The sequence below is a fragment of the Pseudovirgaria hyperparasitica genome (genome assembly GCF_010093815.1).
Source record: "Pseudovirgaria hyperparasitica strain CBS 121739 unplaced genomic scaffold EJ05scaffold_39, whole genome shotgun sequence".
NCBI lineage: Eukaryota > Fungi > Ascomycota > Dothideomycetes > Acrospermales > Acrospermaceae > Pseudovirgaria > Pseudovirgaria hyperparasitica.
This window is the reverse complement of record NW_022985587.1, coordinates 18,322-45,898: the sequence shown is the minus strand read 5'-3', so window position 1 is coordinate 45,898 and position 27,577 is coordinate 18,322. Positions and strand designations below refer to the sequence as shown.

Genomic DNA, 27,577 nt, shown 5'->3' with positions numbered 1-27,577 from the left:
AAGTAATGAAGAGCTCAATGAGGATGGCGGCTTGCAAGTTCCTAGCATGGTCACCTACACTCCTACTCATGCATTGAGCTACATGGCTTGCGCTGTGACCGGCATATCCACAGCGCCACCGTGACCACACTTTGAAACTCTCGGTGTGATTCGAGTCGGTACTGCAGCGCCGTAAGGCGACCTTGCGAAAGTAGCCGCTCTTGGCAACACCTTGTTGCCAAGAGCAGTATATAGCTTTGATAGTCGGAGGGAGCATAACCGCGCCTCCGAAGCAGCACATATATGAATATACAGGGGCTAGATTTGGCATTTCATCTAGCTAAGTCGACATGCTTTCTTTTGCGTTACACGTGTTTTTGATTGATTTTGACTGATTTTGACCTCGCAAGCTTCAAAACAACACTGATTACACGTGTTTTTGACTGATTTTGACCTTGCAGGCTCAAAACAACACTGATTACAAGTGTTTTTGACTGTTTTTGACTGTTTTTAACCTTATAGGCTACGGATATACACGTGCTTTAAGTTTATTCTATATTACTTAGTAAGACGGCTTAGATATAAAGTATAATAGCCGACTCGTATAGTACATATAATACAGCTGGACGCTTGAGAAACCCTCGTTGAACACTGCTACACTGCGACTCCTTTCACCCGCGCCTGAGACTTTTAGAGACATATCTCACTCCTTCTCGAGTCGCGAGACTCTGCGTCTTAGACTGCTGCCAATAAGCATACCACCTCTTCGACGAGCTCCGCGGCCCGCGTAAGCAGACTTGAGCTGACTTCGACGTCGACTTCAACTCCGCACTGCACGCCTGCCTGGGCATATGCGACACCAACTCTCTATCCGTAGTTTCGCCAACTGCGACCTCTGCTCATCAATCTCCTACGTACCAGTTCCTGCATATATCAAATCTGCAACCTTTTCCACATTCTCTATCTATTCAGCCTCTGCAACAACCTAAAAAGCTTCACCATAACAACGCCTTTCAACCCCTATCTTTCGGTGCCCATCATAACGGACCGCCTCACTACAACTCAGGTCACTCTGGATTGCCTTCTCCACCTCTACGAAGCCTCTACATCAAGCGCACAGCATCACAAACGCCACTAGTCGATGAATCGCCGCAGAACAATCTTAGCTTCAAAGAAGAAATGTGGCAGAAGATTGCACCGGAGATGGGTGTTCCGTGGCGCTCTGCTGAAGCAATGCATTGGACGTTGGGGCATGATGAGATTGCATAGCGAGCCAACCAGCTAGTGTTCTAACTAAACGCTGCTGCCACGGCTGGACTAGAGGCTGCGTCTACTTCACTCTCATCCTAAAACTCAGAGTCGGAAAGATCCGAAGCACCGTGTATAAGACTTTGAATCTTTACTACTAGAGAACCGACCAGATCGCACGATTAATACGGACGAGGAACAGCTGAAAATCACATTCACTGCTCTCGTGGAAATTCTGTCTGGAGAACTTCGTTGGTAATGTCCTGCGCTATACAATGGGGCCCACGGTTCCATAGCAGCAGGTTCGCAAAGCCCATAGTCAATCAAACTTCGCTTCTCTCTCTCCCATCATGTCCATGGCCATCTTGCCACCGTTTATCAAAGTTGGCAGTCTTACAGTCGCGTAATAACACCCAATATATAATTGAATACTACCCAACTTAAGGCCAAAATTGGAACCCCCCATATATCATCACTTCAGTCTAGAAGTCCCGGAAACCCAGCCTCTCGCCAGCCCAGTCCATAGCCGTAGCGGAACCTTTATCAACTAACATATCGAAGGGGCGATTCAGTTCGAGAAGAGCTATATTCAAGACATAATTATCAATGGACCCAGCAGTGTTCTAGGCGATATATGGCTCGGTAATCTGCCAGGGTTCCAACCATTCATTTCATTGAGGCCGTCAAAGAGATTGGACGACATGATTAAGTCATTCGGTCAAGAGGTCCCTATCCCCTCAGTTGTACGAACCGGAAGACATCTCTCTTGAATATCGCGATCGATACAAATGAATGCATTATGGAGCTGCACTGTTATCAGTTCCATAGTGTTCTTACCATGTCTGTCACCTCTGATTCTGGCAGCATGGTTTGTAGAGCTACTGGTAGACAGTCCCGCCTGGATAAGTCTAGATATTGGAAAGAGTTTGGTATCGTGAATCTCATCATGTGTTCTTTGTGCTTCATTTATATACGTCCTCGACTCGTCCGCCTTTTCCAGCGGTTCTATCGTCTGACTCTACGTCGCAGAGTGCCAAGTAATCGTACTCACCTCCTCCTGGGCGAAAAATACTTGCTGCTCAAAAAATGTCAATTTTGAACTCCAACCATACCTAAAATTAGTAAGTTCATCCATCCCGAAGCCACAGTCCTCCACTCGGGTTTTAACCTGGAGGTGAGATGAGATTTCAAATAGTCGGTTGAATATGGGGGTATTGGAGGTTAGAAAGGTCAAAAAACGATCCAAAATCCCTTAAATTTGCAGACCCCTGTTGACTGGAAGGTCGGCTTGGTTTCCAATTCGCTCCCCAGATCTAGCCTTCTAGCCGGGTTAGATCTGATTTGATGTGTACTAGTTCCTATTCTATGTTCACCCTTCACGCAAGGCCCTTAATCCACCTTGCGCGTTGACATTGGCGCCCTTGTCGAGCAGCAGCTTCACAGTCTGCTGGTGGCCTCCATCTGCAGCTGCCTGGAGTGCACTGTCGTGAACAACAGCGCCCTTGTTCAGCAGCAGCTTCACAGTATGCTCGTGGCCTCTACATGAAGCCGCTTGAAGTGCGTTGCCGTAGCGTCCACCTTGCGCGTTGACATCAGCACCACTATCGAGCAGCAGCTCCACAATCTCATCAACTCGATTTATATTATGCCCGCACTACTTTGTCATGATAAATACATTGATTACTACCATGATCCAGTCGGGAAATTTTTCGAGAGAGTAGCAGAGCTGTGAAGGATTGGGCGATCTTTATTTACGCTACTTTCACTACCAAGCTTAGAGTCATCGGTAAAGAGAGCGAAACTGAGGATCTCTCAGCATCAAAGACCTTCATACACGAATGGCGCCCCTTTATCAAGGTTACATTCGATCGTATCATGACTATATAAGCATCATCTTTCCCGATGGATGAATTCTCGATAGTATCTTGGTTAGTGTCTTCTGTGTCTTCTGTGTCTCTTGACTAATAATCCGCTCGTCCCTAATTAACAAGCGGATGTTCAATCACCTGTAATTTGTGGGCTCTTGCCGGCCCCTCTTTGCACAACTGATCCGTGGCGAGTAGTCTCTTTTGACGGCACGACGACCGTTGAGGGCTTGGACGCGGCTACTCCGTGTGTAGGCCATGGATAGCTCTTCCCAGATGCTTACTGCCCTTCGTTCGAGTTTAGAGGCTCGTCAGGTCATCACTAGAGCAAGTAAGAGTCGACCTTGCCCTGGCAGCGGCTATGGGTGCAGTCATCGATCGTGGTATTTGTCCCTAACCCCATCTACTATCACCGGACCTCCCCTTGAGCTATATGAAGAGCTGCTGGGCGAAGTGGTTCACTTAGGGTTGATGGCTTCGGCATAGTTGATTGCTACAATCGATGCTGATTTCTGCTTCGTAACCCAAATTTATAGTATTCTTACCAAGCATAACATCGTGATCAGATCTCAGTGAATGTCTGACATCATCTCATCCACAGAATGATCTAGATAGTTGAGCTTCAACTGGGGCTAAACCTGGTAAGGTCATGGCATACAATCCAGATGATTCGCGATCATCGTAGGCGAAAACCAAGAACTTCCGAGCCCACGCTGTCAATAATAAGTAGCTAATTGTCGTGACGTAGGACAGCTGTAGGAAGACGTAGCAAGCTAATAACTACTCAACATTGACGCCATCTCCGAGAGTTTTGCCATCTACCGTGGACGACTCGTAGCGAATTCTGTGATCCTTCGATGGAGAAATGGGCATGCACACAGTGGGAAGTATCGATGGATCATGCCTGATGCCACACGCCCTCTCTTGGTTCCTGCAGTGATGAGAGCTACAGGGCGCGCAGGACGCCTCTCTGGGATATCGACGTTTGAGGCTCAGTAAGCAGGCAACCAGTGGACCGACTTCTAGGCGAGTCTTCGTACTTTACGGCCCTGTAACAAGATCTACTAAGCTGATTAGCAGTGAGCCTTTCGACTGTCGCGGAGGACTCAGTAAACAATACAGTGCTTGTTCTCCATCAATCACAGCGTCCGCTAGTAAGAAAGTACAGTGCATCATGCATATGAATCTTTGAGAAACTCTTGTACCACCTAGGAGCTTATCGCCATCTTCTAGACAACATGACTACAGAGGCACGAATTCTTGAAGCAACACTTTACTGAGCCGTCATACTTTACTGCGCCGTCAGACTTTATTGAGCCACTACACTATTGAGCGCTAGTATCGTTACGAGTGAAGCCGAGCCGTGAGAGATTCTTTCCTGGTGACTAGTTGCTAGCTGATCATGAAACTACATTGGCTTGCACCTGCTCTTTCTAGCGAAGCATTTCAGAAGTGGACTTGCCCCCATCTCCGACGTCTGCCTTGGATTACTCACACGATCCAGGCATTCTGCAACTCCTCCGACTTGTTCGCTGACGTCAATGAATACTCCTTCGAGCCGGACTTGGATCTTCTGAGGGGACAATGTCAATCTCCGTGGCCAATCGAGTTCCAACAAGAAAACTGGGAGTCGCTGCAGGAGACGACCGCAACATGGAACACCACGTCAGAAGATATCTCTTGGAGAGAATGTGAGCCTCGGGTCGTCCAGATAGACCCATATCATGGACTCCCTGAGCAGGTAGCATTGCTCGAGCTTCGTATTACCCAGGAAGAGTATTGGATAGATCAGCTCCAGCTCTGTTCTACTCGGCTGGATGCTCGAGCATTTGACTTGGAAAAGAAGTCAGGTCCTATCAATATAACTAGTACTTCCCGATTATGTACGGTACAAGTCAGCTCAAGCTCTATTGACAATCTCGACCCTTCAAAACCCGTGAATATGGCGCCGTATGGGTTAAGTACGTGGTATTGTGGAGAGAAAGCAGAGGTAAAGTGAGTGCTGAAACAATGCAGTGCTCTGGCCGAAAGAGTTCCTGTCCAAGGATATTCCAAAAAGTCGAATCCTGAGCTTTATCCTACTAAGATTCTGACCCGCCTCTGCGATGACCTACGCTAGAGCCTAGAACTGGTTTTTCGGGCCAAAACTTCCATCGAGTATTAATAGTTACTTAACGAATAGACGTTTTAGACGACTTAGTACTCTTAAGTATATATCTAGGTATATAAAAGTCGTCTAGGCGTACGAAAATCTTCTATATAGACTTAAATTTACCGTATTTTTACGCTATTTCTTCACTCTAGACAGACTATCTACTAAACTTCACTCAACTTCAATTCTACTACTAGAACTGACAGCCCGGTTCAAATATACCGCGAGGTAGACTAAAGTGCTCTGTGAACACACTTCGCACTCCTTGCACTGTCTTTTGCATTATTAAAAAACCAACACATATGCAAGATTCGTATATATCTACAATCGCCATATCTGTTGAGAGGGCATAACAAAAGAAAACTGGCCTCTAATTCACGTTTCTTGACATCTCCTGCGATTTCACATGTTTATGCAGCCAGGATCTAATATACGGTGCCTTGATGCAGCTGGTCTCTTTTTGTGTGTGATAGCCTCCTATCTTAACTATCATTACATTACACAAAGCAAAGACGGCTCAGGTCTGTCCAGGACCTCCCCGCACAGAAAACATCGTTTAACTCCCTTCCAAGATCAATTTGAGAGTCTAGAAGTAGTGTGCGAGGGCACCGAACATGGAATCAGCAATGACTGTCCGGGGGTGGACGCCCGTGATGGTAACCATGGCATCCGTGGAAACCGAGGCGATGCACTATATATGTGTAAGTAGTTGGATAGAAGCTGCATTTAAGTATATACGTACGTGATCGTTTGTCATCATTGCTCGTCTGCGTCGGAGACATAGCATTAGAATTCGGTGAGTATAATGTAGGATTCACTGCTGCGACTGCCAACGTAAGGAGGGACATTGCCAGGGCAGCCGTACACGCAAGTGCTCTCATCCTTGGTTGAATGCTGCCGTAAGAACTACGAAAATATGACGTTTTCTTTTGGGGGACCTCTCGGACACATTATTTCCGCGTTCTATATTCCACGTAATCTTGGGCGTTTCGATTGTCTGTGTGGCTTGATATGTAAAAATACAATAAACCGCTTGATTGAAGTCTTGCGCACCCGTCGACCTCGATGCTGATTTCTGCTTCGTAACCCAAATGTATAGTATTCTAACCAAGCCTAACGTCGTAATCAAATCCCAGTGAGTGTCTGGAACTATCTCATCCACAGAACGATCTAAATAATTGAGTCTTAACTGGAGCTAAACTCGGCAGGCATTCGACAACGGGGTGCATCGCAAGCTGAGATCAAGTGTAAGGTCATGGAATACAATCCAGATGATTCGCGATCATCATACTTGCTCCCCCAGGAGCCAGCTACTGGCACTACGCTTTCTTTGCGATGGTTTTTGCAACTATCGGGATTGATACGACATTCACAGCATCGAACGTCTTTGTAGGTCTTTATCCCTCCCGCCTAGAGCCTAGCCTAATCCATACAGTTGACAACCCATGTCCCGATTCAACATCAAGGGGCTGCTTGGAGCAATCAGTGGAAGCCTGGTTCACCTCGGCGCTGTGCTTTTCCTATGAGAGAGCTGAGCGTGAGGGTACTACCGGCTATGTCAGTGGATTCGCTCCATATACGATGAAGGAATGATTGAGCCTTTGCGTGCCACTAACATACTGCACAGCACCTGGGACAGCCATCCAAAAACGCATGTCTTCGCCTCGCTTGAAGTGCTCCGAGATATGCGTAACACGGTGCTTCCATGAGTTCAGAAGATAACCACAAATACCGCACCAGTAACTGGGTTCGATCTGGGGCTTTGAAAATCGCGACAAGATATCCTCGTTCGGATTGAAAATCTTATGGCAATTTTCAATATGCTTAATGAATTTGTCTTTCCTGGTGAACGTACGTCTTGATTCTTCCTTCTTGATACATTGACACAGGTCGTGTGACTGTAGATGCAAAGACGTGGGGCTGTTCATTCCACCGAATACACACTGAGTCTTCTTCGCGATTGATGAAGATGTTACAGCCTGTTCGGGCATGCAGATCCACTGCTGCAAGCGGAGATGTATAGTTTGCTCATGTCGCTCCCAGTCATACCTGCGCTTGAAGTCCTGCACACAGAAAGTGCACTGGAAGATGTGATCGGGAGAAGACGGTGTCCGGAGTAGCGATGCGGTAAGATCAGGCTGAATGCGCTGCGATTTCTTCAGTCTACGCTTCTTCGGTGGTCTGTAGTTCTGGATGGGGTCGAGATTCGAATGTGGAGAACACAAGTCGGAATCTTTGCCAAGCTTTTTGACACTCTTGGTACCTGCAGATGCTTTCGCTTGTCCTCGACAGAGCTTCCTCGCACGAGCATTAGCGAAATATACTTGTACTTGACGGACACTTAGATCGGTGAGCGCAGCAAGCTCTTCACTCTCCTGCCTAGTAAGATATGGGTCTGCGAGCCGCTGCGTGAATTGTTGAGCAAGGATAGCCTGCGCGTTGTGCGGAAAGTTCTTGCAATCTTTCGCAATCCTACAAGACTGACTCTCCTTTGTCGTGTCTCCCACAGGCGTCTGCCTTATTAGATATGAAGAATATTGAGGCTTTGAAGGGTTGGCAGCGGAGTACTCTATTCTTTCGAGTGACTGCGGCGCGGTCGAATGGACAGTCTCGCGTGAGCCATACGCTGGAGATATATGGTATCCATACCAGTGGTCGTGACTCCAGCATGAAGCGCTCTGTTGCGAGCATGGTTGCGTGTTCGTCTCCATTGGCCTACATAAGTCCGTCATGGTTTAGTAGCATAATTTGTGTGTCATAGTATCGCTACTGACTGGGCTTGGTCTGCACTCGTTTTAGACTCGAGGAGAGGCTCCTGCGAGCCTGATAGCACATATATACTGTCCTAGTATATTTACGGCTCAGCGGCGATACCTTGATGGATCTCATGGCTCAGTATGGTGGGTTTAACGGCTCAGTATCTATACGGCTCCACTAGTTTGGCAGCTCATCTTGCCAGTGGCCCGAGAATCAACCCTCCAGTCCGTATACTGTCACCTACCGAAACTCGCAGCTTAATCTATGCTACTTAACCATGACGGACTTATGTAGGCCGACGGAAACGAATACGCAAGTAACTTTCCGCACAAAGCGCACGCTATCCTTGCTCAACGGTTCACGTAGCGGCTCGCAGACCCATATCTTACTAGGCAGGATTCCTGCGCGCCCTCATCACTGCAAGGTATAATGCAGTTTCTCAGTGAAATGCCACACAGCGTTGGGCACGTGGAGCCTGCGCCCTTTCAATGTCCCATTCATCGCTCTCGCTCCAAGGCAAGTCTCTAGGCTGGCTCAGAGCATCTTCTGGTGCGACAAGCCGCTCGAAGTCGGCTAGGATCTGACGAAGGTTCTCTACCACGGCTTGAACCTCTGCTGCAAGGAATGATTTTGCCTGGCAGCTTGACCAGAAGCGGTCTCGCTCCCACTGCAACTCTTCTCTTAGCTGGAAGTTCTCAGACATCTTCCTCTCAATCATCTGTGCAAGTCTTGGTACCGGCAAATTCTTGTTTGTGTCTAGCCTGCGCTTTGTAGGCCGCTTTGTTATTGTTTCTACGGACGGAGGATCAGCCGGCTTGGGATAAGAGGCTAGGAGATTATTCTAGGTATAACTAGAGGTATATTTTAAGATAATCTCTATCTAGAGATAGGCTATCTATTACGCTATTATATAAAGAGAGAAAATATATATAGATAGGCACGTATTATATATAAAGAGAGGGATATTTAGAGAGGGGGGGAGTAGGTTTAATATATATGAGTATGCTTTTAAGGTGTGTGCCCTCGGTAAAAAAAAAGTGTGGCCCGCTGACACATACCGTCCACGATAGCAGCGTTCGCTTTTTAGTCCAAGGGGACGTCTAAATATATCGACTGCGGTCCTAATATGGATCGGCCTGTAAGGTACTGCTTCGCCCCCCGCCCCGCCGCTCTTTATGCGCATGGATGAGGTAGCCCTCGCTCTAAAAATAGTATAGATATGTACAGCCCAACGTTACTCTTCCTTATAAAATTGATAGAAGCAACACCAACCACTCCCTATAGGATGTTCTAACATGCCGCAAGATGTCTCAATACTGTTCGGCCCGCTCTTTCTATGTTCTGTGTTCGATTGCATGGTATATTCTTCTCTATTTCTCTTACTGCTTATCCAGTGTGGAATGGCTCTCATCCTTCGATTCCGACACGCAGCGACCAGTCAGCTGAAAATGACCTGCAGCGGGCTCAGCACACTTTTTAGCTATCTTATACTTGATGAGCCTGAGTACTCTCAGATGATATGGTACCTGTGCCTAGCACACCTCACCGTCAGTACTTTGAGACAGGTAAAGCTCTATGCGCAGACAAGTGGCGACAAAGCTAACATAGGCATAGTCTCTTACCACCAACGGCAACATAGGACAGCTATCCATTCCTCGTATCCTACCATATGCTGTCGCAAGCAGCCAGCTTTTAACCTACGTCGAATTCGGACAAACGGATTGTCGGGTCGACCGACACCACCATTGCCGCGCGCGCGAAGCGAGAAAGGCACAGCCGTAGCGCAGGGTCGTTTTTAATTCCCCTTTAGTTCGCATTGAGTGCCGCTAGAACGAGCGGAGAAGACTGCAAAGTAGCCATTCGGCCACTCGGGACATCGTCATCGGCTACACGTACTTGCCAGAACCCTGAAGTCAAGTCCTCCTGCTAAACACTGTTGACTGGCCGAAGGCACGTAGGTACTCGTCTATACGCGGTAGGTACAAAAAGTCCTGGGCTACCCCAGTCGAAGTTTTAGAGTAAGATTGATTGCTACTACTAAATCATGGCTCAGCAAAATCATGGCTCAGCAAAATCATGGCTCAGCAAAATCATGGCTCGGCAAAATCATGGCTCAGCAAAAGTTCCTCCTCTGACAGACAGTCTTCTAGTAGATAGCGACATTAAGCCGGAATGCGAGTACACGTTAGTGTAGCGTCACTACCATACTGCGCCGTACATGTGCAGGTGTTAAGACGGACGACTTGGTTAACCTATAAAGCCTTCAGTCTACTGTACAGTACCCGCAGGTGTTATGTATACACCACCTGCTAAGCACTCATTACTTTCGACATGGCCGGACTTGCTTGGACAGAGGAAGAAAATGCTTGGCTAATCACAATGTTAGAGAAGAATCCGAGCATAAGTTGGGGGGAGCTTGTAAAGTTGTATAACGAAAAGTTCTCGAACCGCCCTCGCAGCGAAGACGCGATTAGGAACAGATACTTCCGTCTTACAAAGAAATGAGACAGCTGCCGCCTTGCCTGCAGAAGCAGTAAGTAAGCTATCGCCACATCTCTAGATTATGAGTCAACTTTAACAAAGCTAGAGACATATGCTGTCAATCAATCTCCGCTACAAGCTTTAGTTAGATGCACCCAAGGCACCATGGAACAATGTATGGGATGCTCAGTAGTAGATACATTGTAGAGAGACTGCGTCGGGATATAGGTGGCATTCTTAAGACATGTGTAATATCGGCTCTAGTGATCATCACGGTCGTCATGTTAAAATCAGTCGAAATACGAATGAAGAATAGTGTGATATTCAGCACCCCTATCGATAAGCCGATGGATGTCACACTTCATTTCCTATTATGCGCATGATGTGATTGTTACGCGGAACACGCCTAGTCGAATGAGCGCGATAGCGCAAGAAATGCGAGTGAAGGTGTCAGGCTGTAACTAGCGCCTCCTGGGTAATTAGCTCCCACGGCTCCTTTACATTTCTAGCTTCGCGTGACTTTACCCGCCATGGCGGCACCGTGGTAACAAGGACGGTGGAGGATCATCTAATTAGCCGTCTGTCTAAATCGCTGCCCTTGATATTCTGCTTTGTTCTGCCCGCGTGGCGCTACCCTATGACCTGGTTTGAATATTAAGCCGCCTTACGCAGATTATTTTCTTTTAGACTCTTAAGGCATGAAACTATCTCAGGATCGATGGTGCCCCTAACTCTACTACTCCTGGACTGAGCTTGTAATAGCTCTCCTCGCCTACTTCGGGATATTTAGCCGCAAAAAAATTTAAAGACTGCGCGACGGGCTAAGATGGAAGGAGCCGCATAACGGGCGCTAGTCGTAGCCTTACGAGCTGTGACACGGTAATTAGTCTGCATTCACGAGCGGTTTCTCCGACAGTCCGGCTGCAATTTTAATGGCCATTCGCTCGTCTAATCTATGCAAGAAAGAAGATATGTGGGGTATACCGCATCGTTCAAGTGTCGTGTAACGTTATCTCTGATGCATTAGCCCAGTACGGGACGGCTTTGAGGCACAGTCGCCATGCCTTTGTTGATTATTCTGGCGTTCCGTCAAGGATAGCCTCCCAGCAATGCCTAGGTGTGAAGAAGAGCCATTCATGTCTTACCCGGTTGTATTAGCGCTCCTAGTTTAGGCAGCCAAAGGAGGTGCGATAGACTGCGCCGTACCGGAGTAGACCGGGCTGACGAGAGAGTGCAGCCAAGGATTCTTTGTATCCCCACTTTCAAGGATCTGGCGAGATTCTCGGGCTGTTTTAGGTGTTGATGACCATGACTGACTGCAGACAATTTCCTCTAATAAGGCTTGCATCGAACGTGCGAACAAAGACTGGTAGACTTGAAATCGCCACTGCAGGCACTGCGCGCGAATGAAGTCTAGGCATGCAAGGCTGTACTTGGCTAGCGCTTAGTAGTTTGCCTCTCTACCTCTATAGAAGAGTCTTCTATTATAATATCTACATCGACTCTAGCAAGGCGATCGTTTCGATCTTTTCTCAACTCTCGATTACCAGACTCTTGAGACATGAAACGATCTCGGGCTCGACGATGTTCCCGAGCCTATCACCATTGGACTGAGCTGGAAATGGCTCTACTCGCTTTCTTCAAGATATTTGGTCGCAAAACATTCAAAGACTGCGCTACTACCCTCCAAAACGCCCTTAAGTATCAACAACGAAGGTCACTGGCATCTCTGCGCAGCCGTCTTGACATACTAAGAAAAAGACATCCGGGACTGTGGGAGCAGGGGTGGGACCTCAAGATGGGCCAATCCGTGATCAAGGAGTCGTTGTTGCAATACCATGATCAGGTTCTCTTCTCAAAGTACGTCGACGAATACATACAACAGCTATACCAGGAACAAAACGTAAAGAGGGCTAGAGAGCAAGAGAGCAGGGATCCCCCCCAGAGCTCTACAGAATCGATATTAAATCTACATGATTTTGATCTTGCACAAGATACTGCCGGGTCGTGCGACTTTATGTCAGGCGCCAATGGATCTCCTTACCTGATAGAGTCAGAGCTACGAAGCCTGGACTATCGACCAGCGCAGTTGATCGATCATGAATACACCATTCAGAGCTGGGACTCGTTGCAGGACGTCTTATGGAGACCATATGAGCCTCATAGTAGTGACTGTGGTGGTGTCCCAAGTGTACCCACTGAGCAGGTAGCACGGCTTGAGCTCCTCATGGTTCCAGCACTTTAGTGCCCGATACTCAGGGTTCTGGCAAGTACGTGTAGCCGATGACGATGTCCCGAGTGGCCGAATGGCTACTTTGCAGTCTTCTCCGCTCGTTCTAGCGGCACTCAATGCGAACTAAAGGGGAATTATAAACGACCCTGCGCTACGGCTGTGCCTTTCTCGCTTCGCGCGCGCGGCAATGGTGGTGTCGGTCGACCCGACAATCCGTTTGTCCATCCGTCGTTTTCCTAGAACCTGAGTCGCTCGGCATTTTTCGATTCCACGCGTGTGTTCACACACCCAAATTAGATGGTTATTTTACCTCTCTAACTCTATATTGAGGTCTATATATAATAATATCTATATAGACTTATAGAGTAGAGTAAGGCGATTAATCCTATATATTTTTTAAGCTCTATACCCTCTAATTTACTCTATAATAAGAGGGTCTAGTTTCTTGGAGAAGAGGAACAAGGTGGTGTTCCTAGAACCTGACGCGGTTTTCGCACGGGCCCTCTTCTAAGAACCATTTAAGATACCTCTCTATCTCTCTAAAGAGACTTTATTGTCGGATGCATCTGACTGCTCTACATTGAGGTCGAATGTTCGTGAGCAGTCGCTAAGTCGAGAGACAGATGACACCTTCATGTAAGAGATAGAGATAGTCATGCCAAGGAGGGAAGAGCTTCATTAATTTCCTGTGAAGGTTCTTATCAGAAACCGTGTTACAGCAAGTCAAAACCCGTCATTTCTATTCCATGTGACTCTCAATAATGTCTGGGGAATCAGGGCCCAATGATGCAAAGCTAGCCCACCTGCGTTATCCAAGTTACGATCGTGACCACAGGAGGCGGCGTAAAATCTGCTGTTAGGGTAACCACCAAGTCTACGACTCCACCATCTGGTGGAGACTCTTTCGACGGTGAAGACTGCAGTGGCTCGCTGCCGGCGTTTACGTTTACTACAACGCCTGTTGGTTGATCAACCTGACTGATACTAGAAGGATTTGTCGACGGCGATGACTGTCGTCTATAGGATCCGCGAGCGCGGCTTTCCAGGATTTCCAGAGGTCAGGACCTTGGCAGCTGTCGGAGCCGCTATATGGAGGATTGCATCTACCATAGCCACAGTGCTCGGGAGTGTCGCCACTAGAACTTGGGTTAGTTCTCTAGAGCATTAACAACGGCATCGTACACACCACCAGCCCTTGCTGGAGCAGCAGAAGCCCGGACTACATTTGGCTCCTGTACCAGGGCCGCAGCGACCACCATCCGGCACAGAGAAGCTCTGAGGGACGTCTAACGTGTTCTTCATTTCGAAAGTCATGGAGCCGGATTGAAAGGTATCTGCTCCTTGGCTGTCTTCCAGGGCAAACGTATCGCAGCCAAGCCCACCCAGCTGAGTACAGATGCCGCTCACATGAGCCCACTTAGCATACAGTGCAAACCCGAGATTGATCTTGCCCGGAAGTAGTCCCTTTTCGAGATATGCGTTCGCCGTAGCCAAGGTGCCTTCCACCGAGGAGTGATGGGCGGTGATGTTATCTCGTCGATTGTAAAGGTCATATGTCATTAGATTGACGAAGTCCACGGACTCAAATATCATTTTAGCCTTGGCACTGTCTTCGAAGACAAGCATGTCACTAGGCCTTCCTGGAACTGCAATGGACAAATGTTTTCCGTCTGGTGATAGATCGGCGTGAATAGCCTGGAGAAGCTTGACGTAACCGTCCGTTTCGCCGAGCAAACGGTCTGCGGCCTGTGGGCTACTCTTGTAGTCAACAGCATTCCCGCCTGGATATTCCCAGTCGATATCTACGGCGATCAATAGCATTCCAACAGGAAGTTTGAAGGGACTTACTTACCAACTCCATCGAATTGATGGTTTTCAAATATGGGGAAATCGCCATAGAGAACTCTGTGGAGATTATGTGCGAACAGAGACAGGCTAGCGTCGCTCTCTATGGTCTTCCGCCAACCGATTTCGGGGTCGTCGTTCCATCCGCCAATCGCAAGACTGAGTTGGACATCGGGGCAATTCACTTTCAGGCTTTTCAACGCATTGACATGCCATTTATGGCCAGGTTCACCAGCCGTCCACAGTGGATCGAGTGTTTCGTTGTTAAGGTGGTGGCTTAGCATGAACGACAATATAAAATGCGTGATTCCTTTGGAACATATCAAATCCATCGAAGCATCTGGATGCCATCTGATACCTGTTTAGTGTTGTGCGCCTCCTGAAGTTGCCTCAGGATATGCTTACTGATCATAGTACATGACCAATCGAGGTGACTGAGTATCTTGCTGGGACACGCTTCTCGCTATGCCTAAGAAGGTCAGAATCACTGGGAGAGCAAACTTTAGCATAACTTTTGAAGATGCTGCAGTGTTACACTTGAGAGAAGGGGTTTAGATACGGTGCACGAAGCTCAGTGGAAGAGGGGAACGAGGGTGCCCCACCATCTCTTGGGGGATAGACAGTGGCGCAAAGTGTGCAGCCGCGCAAAGTGTGCAGCGTCTTGAGCGCCCTTCCACATTACGGCTATCTTTAGTACCAGGAAGAAAAATGGGCCGGACCACAACCAGTGCAGTGTATTTATGTCTGCTGTCGTCGTGAGACACGAACAATCCTACGACCCTAGAGAGATCTTTCTGCCTGCCTTTAGTAGATATTTACACTCTGATTATGCTTAAGTATTGGGCGGCTCTACCATCGATAGTGCGCGCTATACTGGTGTGTGAAAGCCAGAGATGGGCATATACAAACCGAATCTATGCAATCTCAATCTGGGCCAAAATTTTGTTAGAGAATACAAGCTCAATCCACGCCTCAAAATGAGTGCCAAGACGGTACAGTCTCAATACGATTGGTCAGATTGATTGTGTTAGATTGAATAAAGTAGGGTATATGCCTAAGTATAGCCGGTGCCTCATTTCAGGCTATACTTAGGTATATACAATCCTAATCTAGGACCTATCCGATTGTATATGCTCCTATCTGGTGAAGGCCAGCTCCTTAAATAGAACAGGGCCAAATACTGACCTTGGCTAGAGCACTCCTTTAATGGATTCACCAGCTCACTCGAAAAGCGACGGTTACTGCTGCATGCGCTTTAGACTTGCTATGGAGTTCCAGAGCGTGGACTTCACGTTCTGGTACTCAATCGTTCTTGGCGGTGCAATAGCTGTTATCCTCGCCACATCTTTATGTCTCTTTGTTGTACGCTCACTCTACCCACGCCCAGTAGCTAGATGGTTTCGCCGCGCTTGCTATAAGACGGGGCAGGTTATCCGGCTGCTGCACTCGATTCCACACTCACACGCGACACTACTGGTCCTAGTCTTCCTCATCAACGTGTTATCGGCTGCCGTGCATGTACACGGTTACTCCGATGTCTCGCGCCGGACAGCACGCATGTCTGTCATTAATGTAGCATGTCTTGCCATGGGGGCTCGAATGAATGCAGTGGCTGATCTTGCTCTGGTTCCCTTGCCACTATACTTCCGTGTGCATTATCTTCTTGGAGTCCTGGCCATCTTGGAAGCCGCCACCCACGCCGGGATTGCTCTCGCTCTGCAGACTCACCCCATGAATCAAGCTCCAAACGTGGCTTCCCTCACAGTAGGTCTTCCGGTTGAGTCCTATCTCGTTCTGACCGTTGTGTAACAGGCTACAGCTGGAATGGCACTCCTACTACTATCATCTGTAGGTCCAATCCGCGTATACTTCTACGAATGGTTCATGAAGGCCCACGTGGTTCTGTTCCTCGCAGTTTGTATTGCTGTGCGACTGCATCTTAATAACTCGGAATATCACAAGCCGCCGCTGCTGTATCTTGTGGTTGCGGCTGGCATCTACCTGTCCGTAAACATGATGCGCCTTGCCTATGCACTGTACCGCAACGTTGCACGAGGCGGTGCAAAGCCCTGTGCTACAATGCATGAGGTTGTCTATCATCGCACAGGTCACAATGATATACTGCTGACCGACACAGTCCAGTTGCATATTTGTTTGGCTCGCTCATGGAAGCCGCGTGCGGGACAGTACGTGTATATCACTGTTCCTAGTGCCAGCTCGCTGGCCTTCCTGGAGTCTCACCCATTCTACATATACCAGACATTGCAAGAGCATGACAAGACGATCATTACAATTATTGCTCAAAGAAGAAAAGGGTTTACTCGTCAGCTCTCACGACCTCAGCTGAAGGCTGCCGTAGGCTACAGCGCAATTGTCGAAGGCCCCTTCGGGCGTGAATTGGACTTGAGCGGGTATGGGACAGTCTTACTCTTCGCGACAGGGACTGGAATCATTGGCCAGATCGGCTACGTAGCGCAACTGCTCGACAACTACGATGCACACGACGCCAAGGCGCGAGGAGTCAAATTGTTTTGGCAAATGGATTGCGAGCGTGAGTCGCTCAGTAGTTGAGAAACCCCAAAGCGAGATAACTAACCTATGCGACAGTCCACATGGCGTGGGTACAGGAGACTATGCAATCCTTACTCGCAAGAGATCGCGACTTGGTAAGCTTTGGTAATATCGCTTAACCAGGCTCCGCTGACGGGGAAGCAGATCCTCAACATACAGCTTTTCGTCTGTGGCGAATTCCTATCGCGGAAAACGGTCAAGGGAGATATCAAACGCCTTGGTCTTCGGATCACGCAGACCTTCTGCGCTATGGATACGCCATGTGTTATTGCGCACGAGCTGCACGAGCGCAAAGGCCGTACCATCGTGTTGTGTAAGTGCTGCTCAGAAGAAGGTGAAGCACTTTCTAACATTACACAACAGTGTGTGTTGATAAGTTGACCAATCAAGCTATCCGTAGGGCTGTCTGCCAAGAGGCAGACCGAGGAGTTGTGGTTGAAGAGCTCGACTTCCGCCCCTATCAAAGCGTAAAGAAGCATACGGCAAGGGAGACTGGATCCGACCAGAAAGACCGGGGACAAGCAGTGTAAGGTCACATGTATATTAGCGAAGAGTCAACTCTTTACGAGGCTCTCAGTTAGACTACGTAGCGAGAAGACTGGTTCATGGCAGATGACACCTTCATGTAAAAGATAGAGAGAGTCATGCCAAGGAGGGAAGAGCTTCATTCATTTTTCCTCTATCATCCGGGTCTTTTCACCTGTGATGACAGAAGCTTTCGTATAATCGCGCTGGAAACCGAAGTGAGCCCTTCTTTACGTGCATTCATTCTGGTCTGTCTATTTTCGGCAATCAATACCACTGGCTTTGCACCTGGCACGATGTGTCCTTTGCCTGGCTCCTGTACAAAGACATCGGTTTGCGAAAGGAGCATGTCTGTGTTGCAGACAATGACCTGCATTGATATGTGAGTTGGATTCAGGTGACGAGCTCCATTCACGGCGGACATACGGTATAATTACGAATGATGATCTTCTTGGTAGTCGGGATGTTGCTGGAGTGGCTGCTCTTCTTAGTGGACTCGAGGAGTGGTCGATGCATCCCCAGTCATGACTGGGTTGGGTAAAACATTCGGAGGCCTAATTAGTTCTGCATTCCTGTCGAGCTGCATGGGTCCCGACCTCGTGAAGCCGTGCTTAAAAGAGACAACTCCATTAGCAGTCCATATATTCTCGTTGTGGTCATCCCTATCATGAATATGATCTGCCTGGGTAGGAGTGTAGGTGACCATGCTAGGAACTTGCAAGTCGCCATCCTCATTGAGCTCTTCATTACTTCTCCCGTAAGCACGAAGGGGCCGTTTAGGAGCACATCAGACGCAGCAGGTAAGCCAGACATATCGCGTCAGCCTTTTCATTGGTCCACACGTACGCGATCTCTGCTACGGAGATCACTTCTCCCAAATGTCCTTATAACTCAGTGTGTGTCCCAGTCCGACATTATACATGAGACTGACTTCTCCAAGCGTCATAAACAGGCGAGAAAAAGCCACAACGGCCTTACAAACCCCTCAACTTGGCGGAATGGCTTTCGGATGCCTTTGAGCTTTATATCTATGACGGACTGTGCGAAATCTCTCGGAGATCTTGCTGCTCATACATTCACATCATCCCTATCTCTTCTCTAAACCAATTTAAACTTCTTGGAACGGGGGCAAGTCTCGAATAGTTTTGGAGTTACGCAAATCGGAATGGGGTAGTTCTGGTCCTGTTGGCCTTGTTACTACATTCTCCCAGATGATCAGCGCCTTCATCTTACTAGCATCTTCAGATCTGTCAGCCAAGAGACCTGAGCCACTACACTATTGAGCGCTGATATCGTTACGAGTGAAACCGAGCCATGGAGATGCTGGCCTGGTGACTAGTCGCTAGCTGATCATGAAACCACATCGGCTTGCACCTGCCCTTTCCAGCGAAGAATTTCAGAAGTGGACTTGTCTAGGCTTCATCTTGAAGTCCTGCCCCAAAGTAGACTGGCCTTCGCACTGTCGACAAGCCTTACCAAATCTGCGACTCGGTACTCTCTTATGGCTCATACTTGATAACGAGAAAGTCCAGAGTATGAACACCCCAGATCCTTTGGCGTTTATAGCTTGCAGAAATCAAGCACATCGCAAGACGTGCACAGATTCAACACGGCTTGGCTGCAATGGCAGGCGTTCATTGATGATGTTCGAAAAGTCAAGGTTATCACAAGTGTGTTCAAGCATTGGGTGGAAAGGACGAGTACTCGAAAGAAGATGGCAACAGCCAAGTATCAGTTCAATACGGGCTACTATCTTCTCGCCGTTATTACTGCGTCATCATAAGCTCCCATTCGTCCTTATCTTTGTACCTGGCGGGCATATGATCAAACGTTTCTCTTTCTAGTCACCATGCCTATTATATGTAGGACTCCTGCTACATCTCTATAACTTACATTTCATCGCAGCCACTTGCCTCGGAGTGAGAGCAATGAATGGGAACACGGACTAAATCAAGCTGATCAGACTAAATATATATTGCTCAGGTCTTACTTAGCTGGACTAGACAGGACTGTCAATCAACTTTGTCACGCTTTACTCCACCGAAGTTCCCAGATTGAAACGCTGCGTGGCATTTCGACGATAAACTGCATTATACCTTGCAGTGATGAGAGCGCGCAGGAAGCTCTTCACTCTCCTGCCTAGTAAGATATGGGTCTGCGAGCCGCTGCGTGAACCGTTGAGCAAGGATAGCCTGTGCGTTGTGCGTAAGGTCCTTGCGATTCCATGGCTCAGTATCCATGGCCTACCAGTTTAGCCGATACCAGGCGGCGACTTAGTGGATTTAACGGCTCAGTATTAGACGGCTCAGCATGATGACACTGTGAACTATCTGATAGTAACTCTGTTGGGCCAAGCGGCATATTCGCGGGACAGCTTCCGGCTCCTGGATTTAAGAACACCAACTAAGAACCCGGTCAAGATGCTCGTAGTCGCTGCTCTTCGAGGAGATGTGGACACCGCTGACGAATGAATTCTTCGAGCCGCTAAGTACGGCAGTCTCGCATAACGTGTCGTGACGCCATCGTCTACCGGGCTGTACAGAAGCGATGTGCCTTGGTGCACCAAGCTGGCAAGTGCCGGAGAGGGAGAGGGAGATTAGCCCTGCTATTCCATAGTCCCTCAATGGACCAAGATTAAACTTCATCCAGGGAGTCGACGGAAGTATACGAACGACAGAAGCTGCGCTGCTTAATGCACCGACTATTGTACAGAAAAGAATAAAACATACTGCAGGTAAGCCAATTGCCCACGTTAACCACATAAGCCAATCTCGCTTTAACTTACGTCGCTTTTTGGCTGTCCAATCGCGACAGCTAAGACAATTTAGACATTTGGCCGAAGACTTCGTCTAATACTGGGCTTATCGCCTGTATAATGCCTGTTGAGTCTGTCGGTACGATCGATGATGGCTTGATGGGCAGATTATCGCACTTAAGTTCAGCTTCGTAACCAACGCAGTACCGCTTCGTACTAACTGTCAAATTCTTTGGAAGAATCTGTTCAATAGCCTGAGCCATACCATCGACGGTCTCGATTCCTGCAGCGCTTTCGACTTTCGTAATAATGGCGTCAGAGATCCTCGGGCACAAGTACTGGAATGATGGCCCGGCGTAAGAAAGTCAGGCCGGTATAGTTAAACGTATAGTTTTATCTTGTAGTGAGTGGATATTCAAGCTCGATGAAGTTGGTAGCGTCTGTCTGACTGAGATGACTGACCCTCACACCTACGTACAAAATAAATCCTGTGATTGCCCTTCCTAGAACTTCATTAGGCTTATGCGACCAACCCCGTAAGATTTCGACAGCAGGCTGATTCAGCGTAAGGCTGCCAAGAGCTGTACCACCTCAACGAGTGCGTTGCACCCCTTGTGACACATTCTTAGCGTTGCTGCTGTTAATTAACATGGCTTTCTCTGAGGGATATGCCATGGCGTCTAAATGCTCATTCTCCGACGTTCACAATCTTCACGATGGATTCTCTCAGCGTTACAGCCGGCGTTATCACTATCCCACAGCTAACAACAAAGGTGCTCTCATTGCTTACCAACCCGAAGGGCGCTTCGACGGACCGCGAACGGTGTACTCTTGAGCTGTCGAACTTGTCCACCTTGCTCATCCACCTGAGGTTTCGACTACAAGGCGGAGGCTATGATGAGCCTTGGTATCGGTCTATCAACGCCCTCAGCGCGAGTAATGGCCCCCTCGATCGATACAAACAAGCGCTTGAAGAGCTTCAAGGCAGCATGACAAATGAGAGTGGGATCACCAAACTTGGGCAGACCATTATGTGGAAGTTAAAGAAGGAGGAAATCGAAAGCATTCTTCTGAGGATAGAGCGCTTGAAGACTCTTGTGCAGATCGTACTGGAGCTGGACCACCTGTACGTTTTTGTACTTCCGTCGAAGACCGAACATAAAATACTAACCAGTTTAGCAAGCTATCTCAGGCTCTCAAGACTGGCATTCATACAGTGCAAAATGACACCCAGGCGGTCAAGCAAAACACAGACGCGTTTTGGAGCGTTGAGGAGAAGAGACAAGTGGATTCTTTGACGGAATGGATATCAACACCCAACTATCCCGCACAACAATCCGATATCATAAGTGCAAGACAGGAAGATACTGGAGTTCCTGTCCAAGGATATTCCAAAAAGTCGAATCCTGAGCTTCGGCTACGGCTCTGGGATTAGGCATTCTAACACGGCAGAAGTCACTCAGGCAGTCTTGCAGACGATGTACGGCAGCTATGTGCGTGTAAACAGAAAGACACTGTAAGATGTTCTGCTATATCCTACTAAGATTCTGAACCGCCTCTGCGATGACCTACGCCAGAACTGGCACCTACTTTCAAGGTACCCCAAAGCCAACTCAGCAGCGTCATCGTCAGCATTTTTGATATAGTTGACATCAAACCAGAAACGACATGAGAATGCAAATCGACCGATACCTACAAGACTCGACCAAGCTGTGCGTCTTCCTAAAAGTTGGTGTGTCAGATTGTGGATCACTATGGATTCTTTTGCAGATGAAAGGCAGCATACCGCGCTGTTCGGAGCATCGATACCAGCGTGGGCTCGGTAATCCCCAATTGAAGCAAAAGTTTGTCAGCCTTTCCTGGTATGAGACATACCGTGCGGCCGCATGATCGTAGAACATTATGTGGATAACTGCAAAGATGAGAGGGTCGTGCACCAGGAACAAAAGTTGAGGAGTGAAAAGTGAAAAGAATCAAGTCGTGTGTTAGAAACTAGCAGCTCTGATCTGGAGCTTCAGGCCGCATCATTTCTTGGAAGTAGTGTCGTAGATATATCGTCTGAATCTAATTCAATACGGATAATCGTAAGCCTTCGATCTGTTACTGCGCCGCAGCCACGAGCTTTGCAGGAACCTGGACGGTGAGGATAGTCCATACGCTTGCAGCATCCGATCAGCGAAGCAGCGTTTTGCTTCTTTTCTGACTCGTCATGATTTTCACGGTATGCATACAAGCCACTCGATGCCCCGGGACCCTCAAAGGAAACAAGGTCGGAAGGCAGCCGCGAACGCGACGACTTGCTTTTGATCTCGTATACCATGGTCGGTAATTAGCCCGCCAGAGCAATGCATGAATGAAGCTGCCCGTGCCGCTTTGTCGCACACCAGCCGCTGGTATACTGCGTCACCCTGTCAGGGGTGGTGGAGGAAGACCATTGACCAATAATGCACCTATCTATCATTGTGCCCTCTTGTATCCCCTAAATGCTTGTGGTTACTGAGTATGTGTGTCCGAGAGAGAAGGCAAGCGGCGAGTCCTATTACGGCAGACACGTTCTGGTGAATGATCGCATTGGGAAAGAAACAGTTAGATGCACTGAGAGTGCCCTGGGCCGGGGTGAGGCCGCTCTTGGCACCACACTGTTGCCAAGAGCAGCTTTACCCTGGCTGAAGAGCGTCCCAATACAACGCAGCTTCTGTTCGGGTAAAGTAACAGCACGCCAGAAGCGGAGCAGACAGGGCTCTAACCCACTCAAGGGGCAGCCGACGGCGAAGAGAGCAAGGAGGACGCCGAGGCCGCGAGATTAAAGAGCACACAGAGACGAGGTATTAATATCGATCAAGAGAAATACAATGCGGCGCTTATCATCCTTACAGTCCTCTTTGAATGTAACTAGTGAATTGGCGAGATAAAGCAGTGTGCGAAGCACAACCAACAAACCACACTGTTTCTAGTCACGCCTGGTCCAATCAATATGACATTGAAGCCAGTTCAGGAGACGAGGAGCCAGGAAAGACTACTCCGAAAACGCCTTCAGAAGGTCGGCCCGGGATACGATACTTGCCACACAATACCGGGCCTGATATACTCCAGAGCGTCGCTCCAATCGATCCGGAGTGGCGGAGTGACACTCCACTCCGGAGCGTATTAGCATTACTTGCTTACCAACTTCATTGAATTGATGGTTCTCAAATATGGGGAATCGCCATAGAGAACCCTGTGGAGATTATGTACGAACAGAGACAGACTAGCGTTGCTCTCTATGGTCTTCCGCCCACCGATATAGCATTTTCAGCGCTTGAGCATGCCGTACAGCGTTGTCCTCATAATCGTGTCTTCTGGGACGGAAACTTGCTCTATAGCCTTTTCTGAAAGGGCAATCTTCCCTAGGCCTCGTTGTACACGACTGCGTTGTAAAGCAAGTTCGCAGCGGAGAAAAGCCGGGGTCCAGGGTGTTATTTGCCGTGATATATAGTCGAGGACTTTCAATTTGATCTTGGCTGGAATAAGTCTTGAAGTCTCTAAACATGCTTCAATTAGATTTTGGTGCCCAGTTTGGGAAAACGTGGTTGGAAATGGCAGTGACTCTCCCCAAAGCACCTTGAGCCTGTCGCCGAGGAAATTTCGAATACGGCGTACAGTCGCAGAGTTGTGAAGCCACAATCTTGGGGATATATGTGCGGAATATTGCTTATCTGTTTGGTACTTTTGATCATGAATAGCGAGGGCAGCACTTTACGGTTCTTTCTCCAAAGGCGTACGTACCATGACCATAATTGAAAGTTAAGCATGAGAAACAATACAACGTCGTCACCGTAGATGAGTGGACAGAAATCACCATGTACCTGCTTGCTGACCGACATCAGTTTGCTTGTAGGTCCAAGTCCCCTTTGCCATCAGACGGCCTGACGCCCTGAGACCGTACTGTCGATTTGTGGTTTTGGTTGCTTCTCATGATTAGATGGAGACATGAGGGTAATAATGTAGGACAATTTTCATGTGCTGTGAGGAGCTTCATAACGAAGGGAGAATGAGTATGATAAGGGTAGTTTTACGATGCTGGGGGGCTTTGCGGCCAAGCCTGGTGCCAATCTCGAGGGGGTCGACTCCGTTCACCAGCTGGAAAGCATTTCACGACCCCCGTGGAATTCTCTAGCAGAGAACTACACCCCCAGCCTACCCGCAGAGACTGCTTTCCCCGTTTGGGGGACGCAAGAGTGGATACCATACCGTGACGAAATTAATGCCGTGGCATGCCCCGGTGCTTGAACCTGCCGCACCTCCTGCATCTCCTGGGTGACTTGGCGCTCCTGTTCAACCTCCTGGCGACGATTGAAGTCGGCAACAAAAGGCTGGAGCGCGGGGTGTTTGATTGAGCTGCGCTGCTGGCGGCCTTCCAGAAAGCCCTCAAGGGAACACTTCCTGCTCTTCACCGGCCTAGAACCAAAACTGCTATCGATGAATCCGCTTGCGCCAACATACCAACGCCTAACGAAAACACTGGGTTTCACTCCTCCGTTGTGTTAAAGAGCAGTGGGACAACTTTACTCGTACTGCGCCGCCATAACCAATAAATACACCACAATGTCTTCTCTATCGGCTTAGTCATATAGCTTCCTGGCCGGTAGGTAACCATTGCACGGCTTTTCCCATTACCTTTTCTCCGCCCTTCACATACCCAGCTACGAACCGTCTTCTTTACCGCCCGCACTACGCAGTCGAAGTTGCCCCAAACATCGAAACGCAGTCTCTGTCATATCGATCCTACTGTGCTCCATTCATCTCAGCTTCCAGCATTCTCACACCCTACTCAAGAACTCCCACGCCTGTTAACACTACAACTTGCGCAGAGCCTCTGTAACCGTCCTCCCGGTCGACGCGCCGCACGCGTACCACTTTTCAAATGGAGACTTACAACGGCCACGTCAAGACTCTCGCAGACGCCATCATTCTCTTCGAAGCATGTCGAATCGGACTTCTGCCTCGTGTCCAGCGGAGATTGTCCGAAAAAGAGAGGTAACAGATCAAGTCAGGGTCGGTGTTCGTCTGGGATGAGCGAGAAGCTGGCATGCGTCGGTGGACAGACGGGAAATCCTGGAGCGTTAGCAGAGTTTCGAGGAGCTTCTTCACTTATCGTGAAATGGAGGGCAAGAGAGGAGGAAATGGATACGCTACAGTACCGCAGCCCCAGAAGAAACCAAGTCCAAAGGTTGATGCAAGAAGCGGCGACTCAGAGGGGGGGGGACCTGATGGATACCGGCATAAGCCAGACGGACTCATGAAACAATCGTTCAGCATAACCACATCGAGTGGCCAACACCTGCGCCTCATCAGCTACTATGCCCGATCTTCACCATCTGCTTCAAATCTCTTACAACCATCGACGGATCCAAACCTCAGGCACATACGCCCGCCGAAAAACATGTATCCGGAGTCTACTGTGAATGACCCACAAGTCAATATGCCAACAGTGACACGCGCTCCTATGGCATCACCTGGCTTCTCCGCAGGATCACCTCAGCCCAATGCTGGGTCGCCGTATCAACGTGCTCCCATGGGCCCGACATACATTCCGCAGCAGCCCGGTTGGCCGCCAACGCCATCTGCGACACCCCATGGAACTTACGCAATCCACCACGCCTATTTACCACACGTCGGCCCACCACCCACTCATCTAGATCGTGTTCCTCCTCCCATCAGCAACTCTCAGGTACCACCTGCACCGCAGCACCATCATCCCAGCAGTCAGTCATATCCCCACAGCTTCACGACAAGAGCCCCGCAGACTTCGTATCCGGCCCCGCATCACTATCCTCATACCACGGAGCCAGGTCCTCAGCTGCCCCCGGTTGGCACGCATGCCGGCAGTGACCATCACTCGTCTAATCGTCCCAGCAGTGGGGGAAGACCCCAACCATTTCCTGGGGCCACGCGGTCGCCATGGTGTCTGAGGCGCACTGGGCGATGCGCCTGACACACAGCAAGTCAAGTAGCCTAATGAGAAGGTATATGCGTGCGTTTGATCGACTGAATTCCAAAAATTTGGGTTCTCGCTGTTGTCGTGTGTCTTGACTTTAACTAGAGGAAATTCGGGGCTAAATGGATGGGACGACCCATTCCGTCCATCCGTATATCCATAGCTTGGCGCCCGATGTTCGCCCATGTCACCAACACACACGATTAAGTATAATTAATATTCTTATATACTACTCCTATACTACGCTTATATAGTATTTAAGAGATAGTATAACTAATATATAATACTATAGATCCTTAATATCCTCTCTATATACTTCTAGAGCGCTTTTAAATATAGGGGTATATAGCTAGCTATACCTAAGAGTATCTCTATATTACTTACTCTTTTTACTCTTTTTCTTTAGTTTTAGAGGTATTATGGATAATATAAAGTAATAAAAAGAGTATAGATCTATAATTAGGATTATATAGAACTAATATATAGTAGTTTTTATAGCTATATAGGTATTATACGACGGTAATAGATAAAAATGTAATTATACTAAATCGTGTGTGTTGGTGACATGGGCGAACATCGGGCGCCAAGCTTTCCCATCCGTCTGTAGCTTTTTCAGCGCGACTCTTGGCACGCGTCGCGCGCGCAACACACCACTTTTTCTCTTATTCTTAAAAACCGCTATTTCCTTTAATAACCCTAATATTAAGCCTCTAGAAGATATTAAAAGATTATATATACTTTTAGTTATATCTAAAGAATACTTTTTAAGTTCTTTTAAAGACTAAAGAGTCTTAAAGAGATAGATAATAGAGAAAATCTCTAACTTCTTATTTTCTCTACTACGTACCTCGGTACTTTAATTGTCAGGACTCAGCCTCAGGCATGACCAGATTCGCACGTATCTCAGCTGACTAGGTCAGGAGGTGGCGTGATAGGCGGTGAGCGGTCACGTGCTAAAACAGATCGGCGCACCTTTGTGTATATACTCTCGGATTCCTACCGAAGGGGTTCGGTAGTAATTCGTTCTGTGACAGAATACACCCCATTGTTCCATCTGACTACACTACTATCCAATTACCCTATTCTTACATTAATAGTTCTCTACTTTATAGAGCTTTTCTTAGAATAACTAATTAGTCTATTCTTTTTTTATTAATTTTCTTATATAGAAAGTAAGAGACTATATAGA

The 27,577-nt window shown here is 48.2% G+C and overlaps 13 protein-coding genes across 13 annotated transcripts; 7 read left to right on the top strand and 6 right to left on the bottom strand.

The window, feature by feature from the left end:
- Nucleotides 1–677: 677 nt before the first annotated feature.
- Nucleotides 678–1,482, top strand: EJ05DRAFT_481135 (uncharacterized protein). The gene is made up of 3 exons (XM_033745002.1): nt 678–799; nt 888–1,205; nt 1,265–1,482. The coding sequence occupies exons 2-3, from the start codon at nt 1,159–1,161 to the stop codon at nt 1,386–1,388; spliced, it is 171 nt and encodes a 56-aa protein (XP_033595091.1). The 5' UTR covers nt 678–799; nt 888–1,158; the 3' UTR covers nt 1,389–1,482.
- Nucleotides 1,483–2,620: 1,138 nt separating this feature from the next.
- EJ05DRAFT_430419 (uncharacterized protein) lies at nt 2,621–2,851 on the bottom strand (the record flags this gene model as incomplete). The annotated part of the gene is made up of 1 exon (XM_033741549.1): nt 2,621–2,851. A coding segment is annotated over one exon (231 nt), but the record flags the coding sequence as incomplete, so codon positions are not given.
- A 1,400-nt stretch (nt 2,852–4,251) lies between these two features.
- Nucleotides 4,252–5,071, bottom strand: EJ05DRAFT_481134 (uncharacterized protein). Its single transcript, XM_033745001.1, has 2 exons — nt 4,597–5,071; nt 4,252–4,544 (listed from the first exon to the last, which is right to left on the bottom strand). Exon 1 carries the CDS (start codon nt 4,838–4,840, stop codon nt 4,631–4,633), a length of 210 nt encoding a protein of 69 aa, XP_033595089.1. The 5' UTR covers nt 4,841–5,071; the 3' UTR covers nt 4,252–4,544; nt 4,597–4,630.
- A 1,655-nt stretch (nt 5,072–6,726) lies between these two features.
- On the bottom strand, nt 6,727–8,097 carry EJ05DRAFT_542512 (uncharacterized protein; the record flags this gene model as incomplete). Its single annotated transcript, XM_033749723.1, has 2 exons — nt 6,865–8,097; nt 6,727–6,790 (listed from the first exon to the last, which is right to left on the bottom strand). Exons 1-2 carry the CDS (start codon nt 7,974–7,976, stop codon nt 6,727–6,729), a joined length of 1,176 nt encoding a protein of 391 aa, XP_033595088.1. The 5' UTR covers nt 7,977–8,097.
- Nucleotides 8,098–8,440: 343 nt separating this feature from the next.
- EJ05DRAFT_490772 (uncharacterized protein) lies at nt 8,441–9,057 on the bottom strand (the record flags this gene model as incomplete). The annotated part of the gene is made up of 2 exons (XM_033745918.1): nt 8,441–8,829; nt 9,054–9,057. The coding sequence occupies 2 exons, from the start codon at nt 9,055–9,057 to the stop codon at nt 8,441–8,443; spliced, it is 393 nt and encodes a 130-aa protein (XP_033595087.1).
- Nucleotides 9,058–9,296: 239 nt separating this feature from the next.
- On the top strand, nt 9,297–9,783 carry EJ05DRAFT_490771 (uncharacterized protein; the record flags this gene model as incomplete). The annotated part of the gene is made up of 3 exons (XM_033745917.1): nt 9,297–9,359; nt 9,396–9,566; nt 9,616–9,783. The coding sequence occupies 3 exons, from the start codon at nt 9,297–9,299 to the stop codon at nt 9,781–9,783; spliced, it is 402 nt and encodes a 133-aa protein (XP_033595086.1).
- Nucleotides 9,784–10,388: 605 nt separating this feature from the next.
- Nucleotides 10,389–10,905, top strand: EJ05DRAFT_271131 (uncharacterized protein). The gene is made up of 2 exons (XM_033740357.1): nt 10,389–10,538; nt 10,589–10,905. Exon 2 carries the CDS (start codon nt 10,632–10,634, stop codon nt 10,863–10,865), a length of 234 nt encoding a protein of 77 aa, XP_033595085.1. The 5' UTR covers nt 10,389–10,538; nt 10,589–10,631; the 3' UTR covers nt 10,866–10,905.
- Nucleotides 10,906–12,103: 1,198 nt separating this feature from the next.
- EJ05DRAFT_505881 (uncharacterized protein) lies at nt 12,104–12,842 on the top strand (the record flags this gene model as incomplete). Its single annotated transcript, XM_033747751.1, has 2 exons — nt 12,104–12,673; nt 12,720–12,842. 2 exons carry the CDS (start codon nt 12,104–12,106, stop codon nt 12,840–12,842), a joined length of 693 nt encoding a protein of 230 aa, XP_033595084.1.
- A 667-nt stretch (nt 12,843–13,509) lies between these two features.
- Nucleotides 13,510–15,183, bottom strand: EJ05DRAFT_515516 (glycoside hydrolase; the record flags this gene model as incomplete). Its single annotated transcript, XM_033748608.1, has 5 exons — nt 14,966–15,183; nt 14,568–14,911; nt 13,902–14,517; nt 13,727–13,851; nt 13,510–13,673 (listed from the first exon to the last, which is right to left on the bottom strand). The coding sequence occupies exons 1-5, from the start codon at nt 15,067–15,069 to the stop codon at nt 13,510–13,512; spliced, it is 1,353 nt and encodes a 450-aa protein (XP_033595083.1). The 5' UTR covers nt 15,070–15,183.
- Nucleotides 15,184–15,826: 643 nt separating this feature from the next.
- EJ05DRAFT_495230 (uncharacterized protein) lies at nt 15,827–17,661 on the top strand (the record flags this gene model as incomplete). Its single annotated transcript, XM_033746239.1, has 5 exons — nt 15,827–16,336; nt 16,373–17,111; nt 17,168–17,226; nt 17,276–17,444; nt 17,495–17,661. The coding sequence occupies 5 exons, from the start codon at nt 15,827–15,829 to the stop codon at nt 17,659–17,661; spliced, it is 1,644 nt and encodes a 547-aa protein (XP_033595082.1).
- Nucleotides 17,662–21,127: 3,466 nt separating this feature from the next.
- Nucleotides 21,128–21,846, top strand: EJ05DRAFT_490767 (uncharacterized protein; the record flags this gene model as incomplete). Its single annotated transcript, XM_033745916.1, has 2 exons — nt 21,128–21,537; nt 21,591–21,846. The coding sequence occupies 2 exons, from the start codon at nt 21,128–21,130 to the stop codon at nt 21,844–21,846; spliced, it is 666 nt and encodes a 221-aa protein (XP_033595081.1).
- EJ05DRAFT_270804 (uncharacterized protein) lies at nt 21,805–22,517 on the bottom strand. The gene is made up of 2 exons (XM_033740355.1): nt 22,198–22,517; nt 21,805–22,133 (listed from the first exon to the last, which is right to left on the bottom strand). The coding sequence occupies exons 1-2, from the start codon at nt 22,310–22,312 to the stop codon at nt 21,901–21,903; spliced, it is 348 nt and encodes a 115-aa protein (XP_033595080.1). The 5' UTR covers nt 22,313–22,517; the 3' UTR covers nt 21,805–21,900.
- A 2,618-nt stretch (nt 22,518–25,135) lies between these two features.
- EJ05DRAFT_481127 (uncharacterized protein) lies at nt 25,136–26,575 on the top strand. The gene has a single exon (XM_033745000.1). The coding sequence runs from the start codon at nt 25,552–25,554 to the stop codon at nt 26,383–26,385; it is 834 nt and encodes a 277-aa protein (XP_033595079.1). The 5' UTR covers nt 25,136–25,551; the 3' UTR covers nt 26,386–26,575.
- Nucleotides 26,576–27,577: the final 1,002 nt, after the last annotated feature.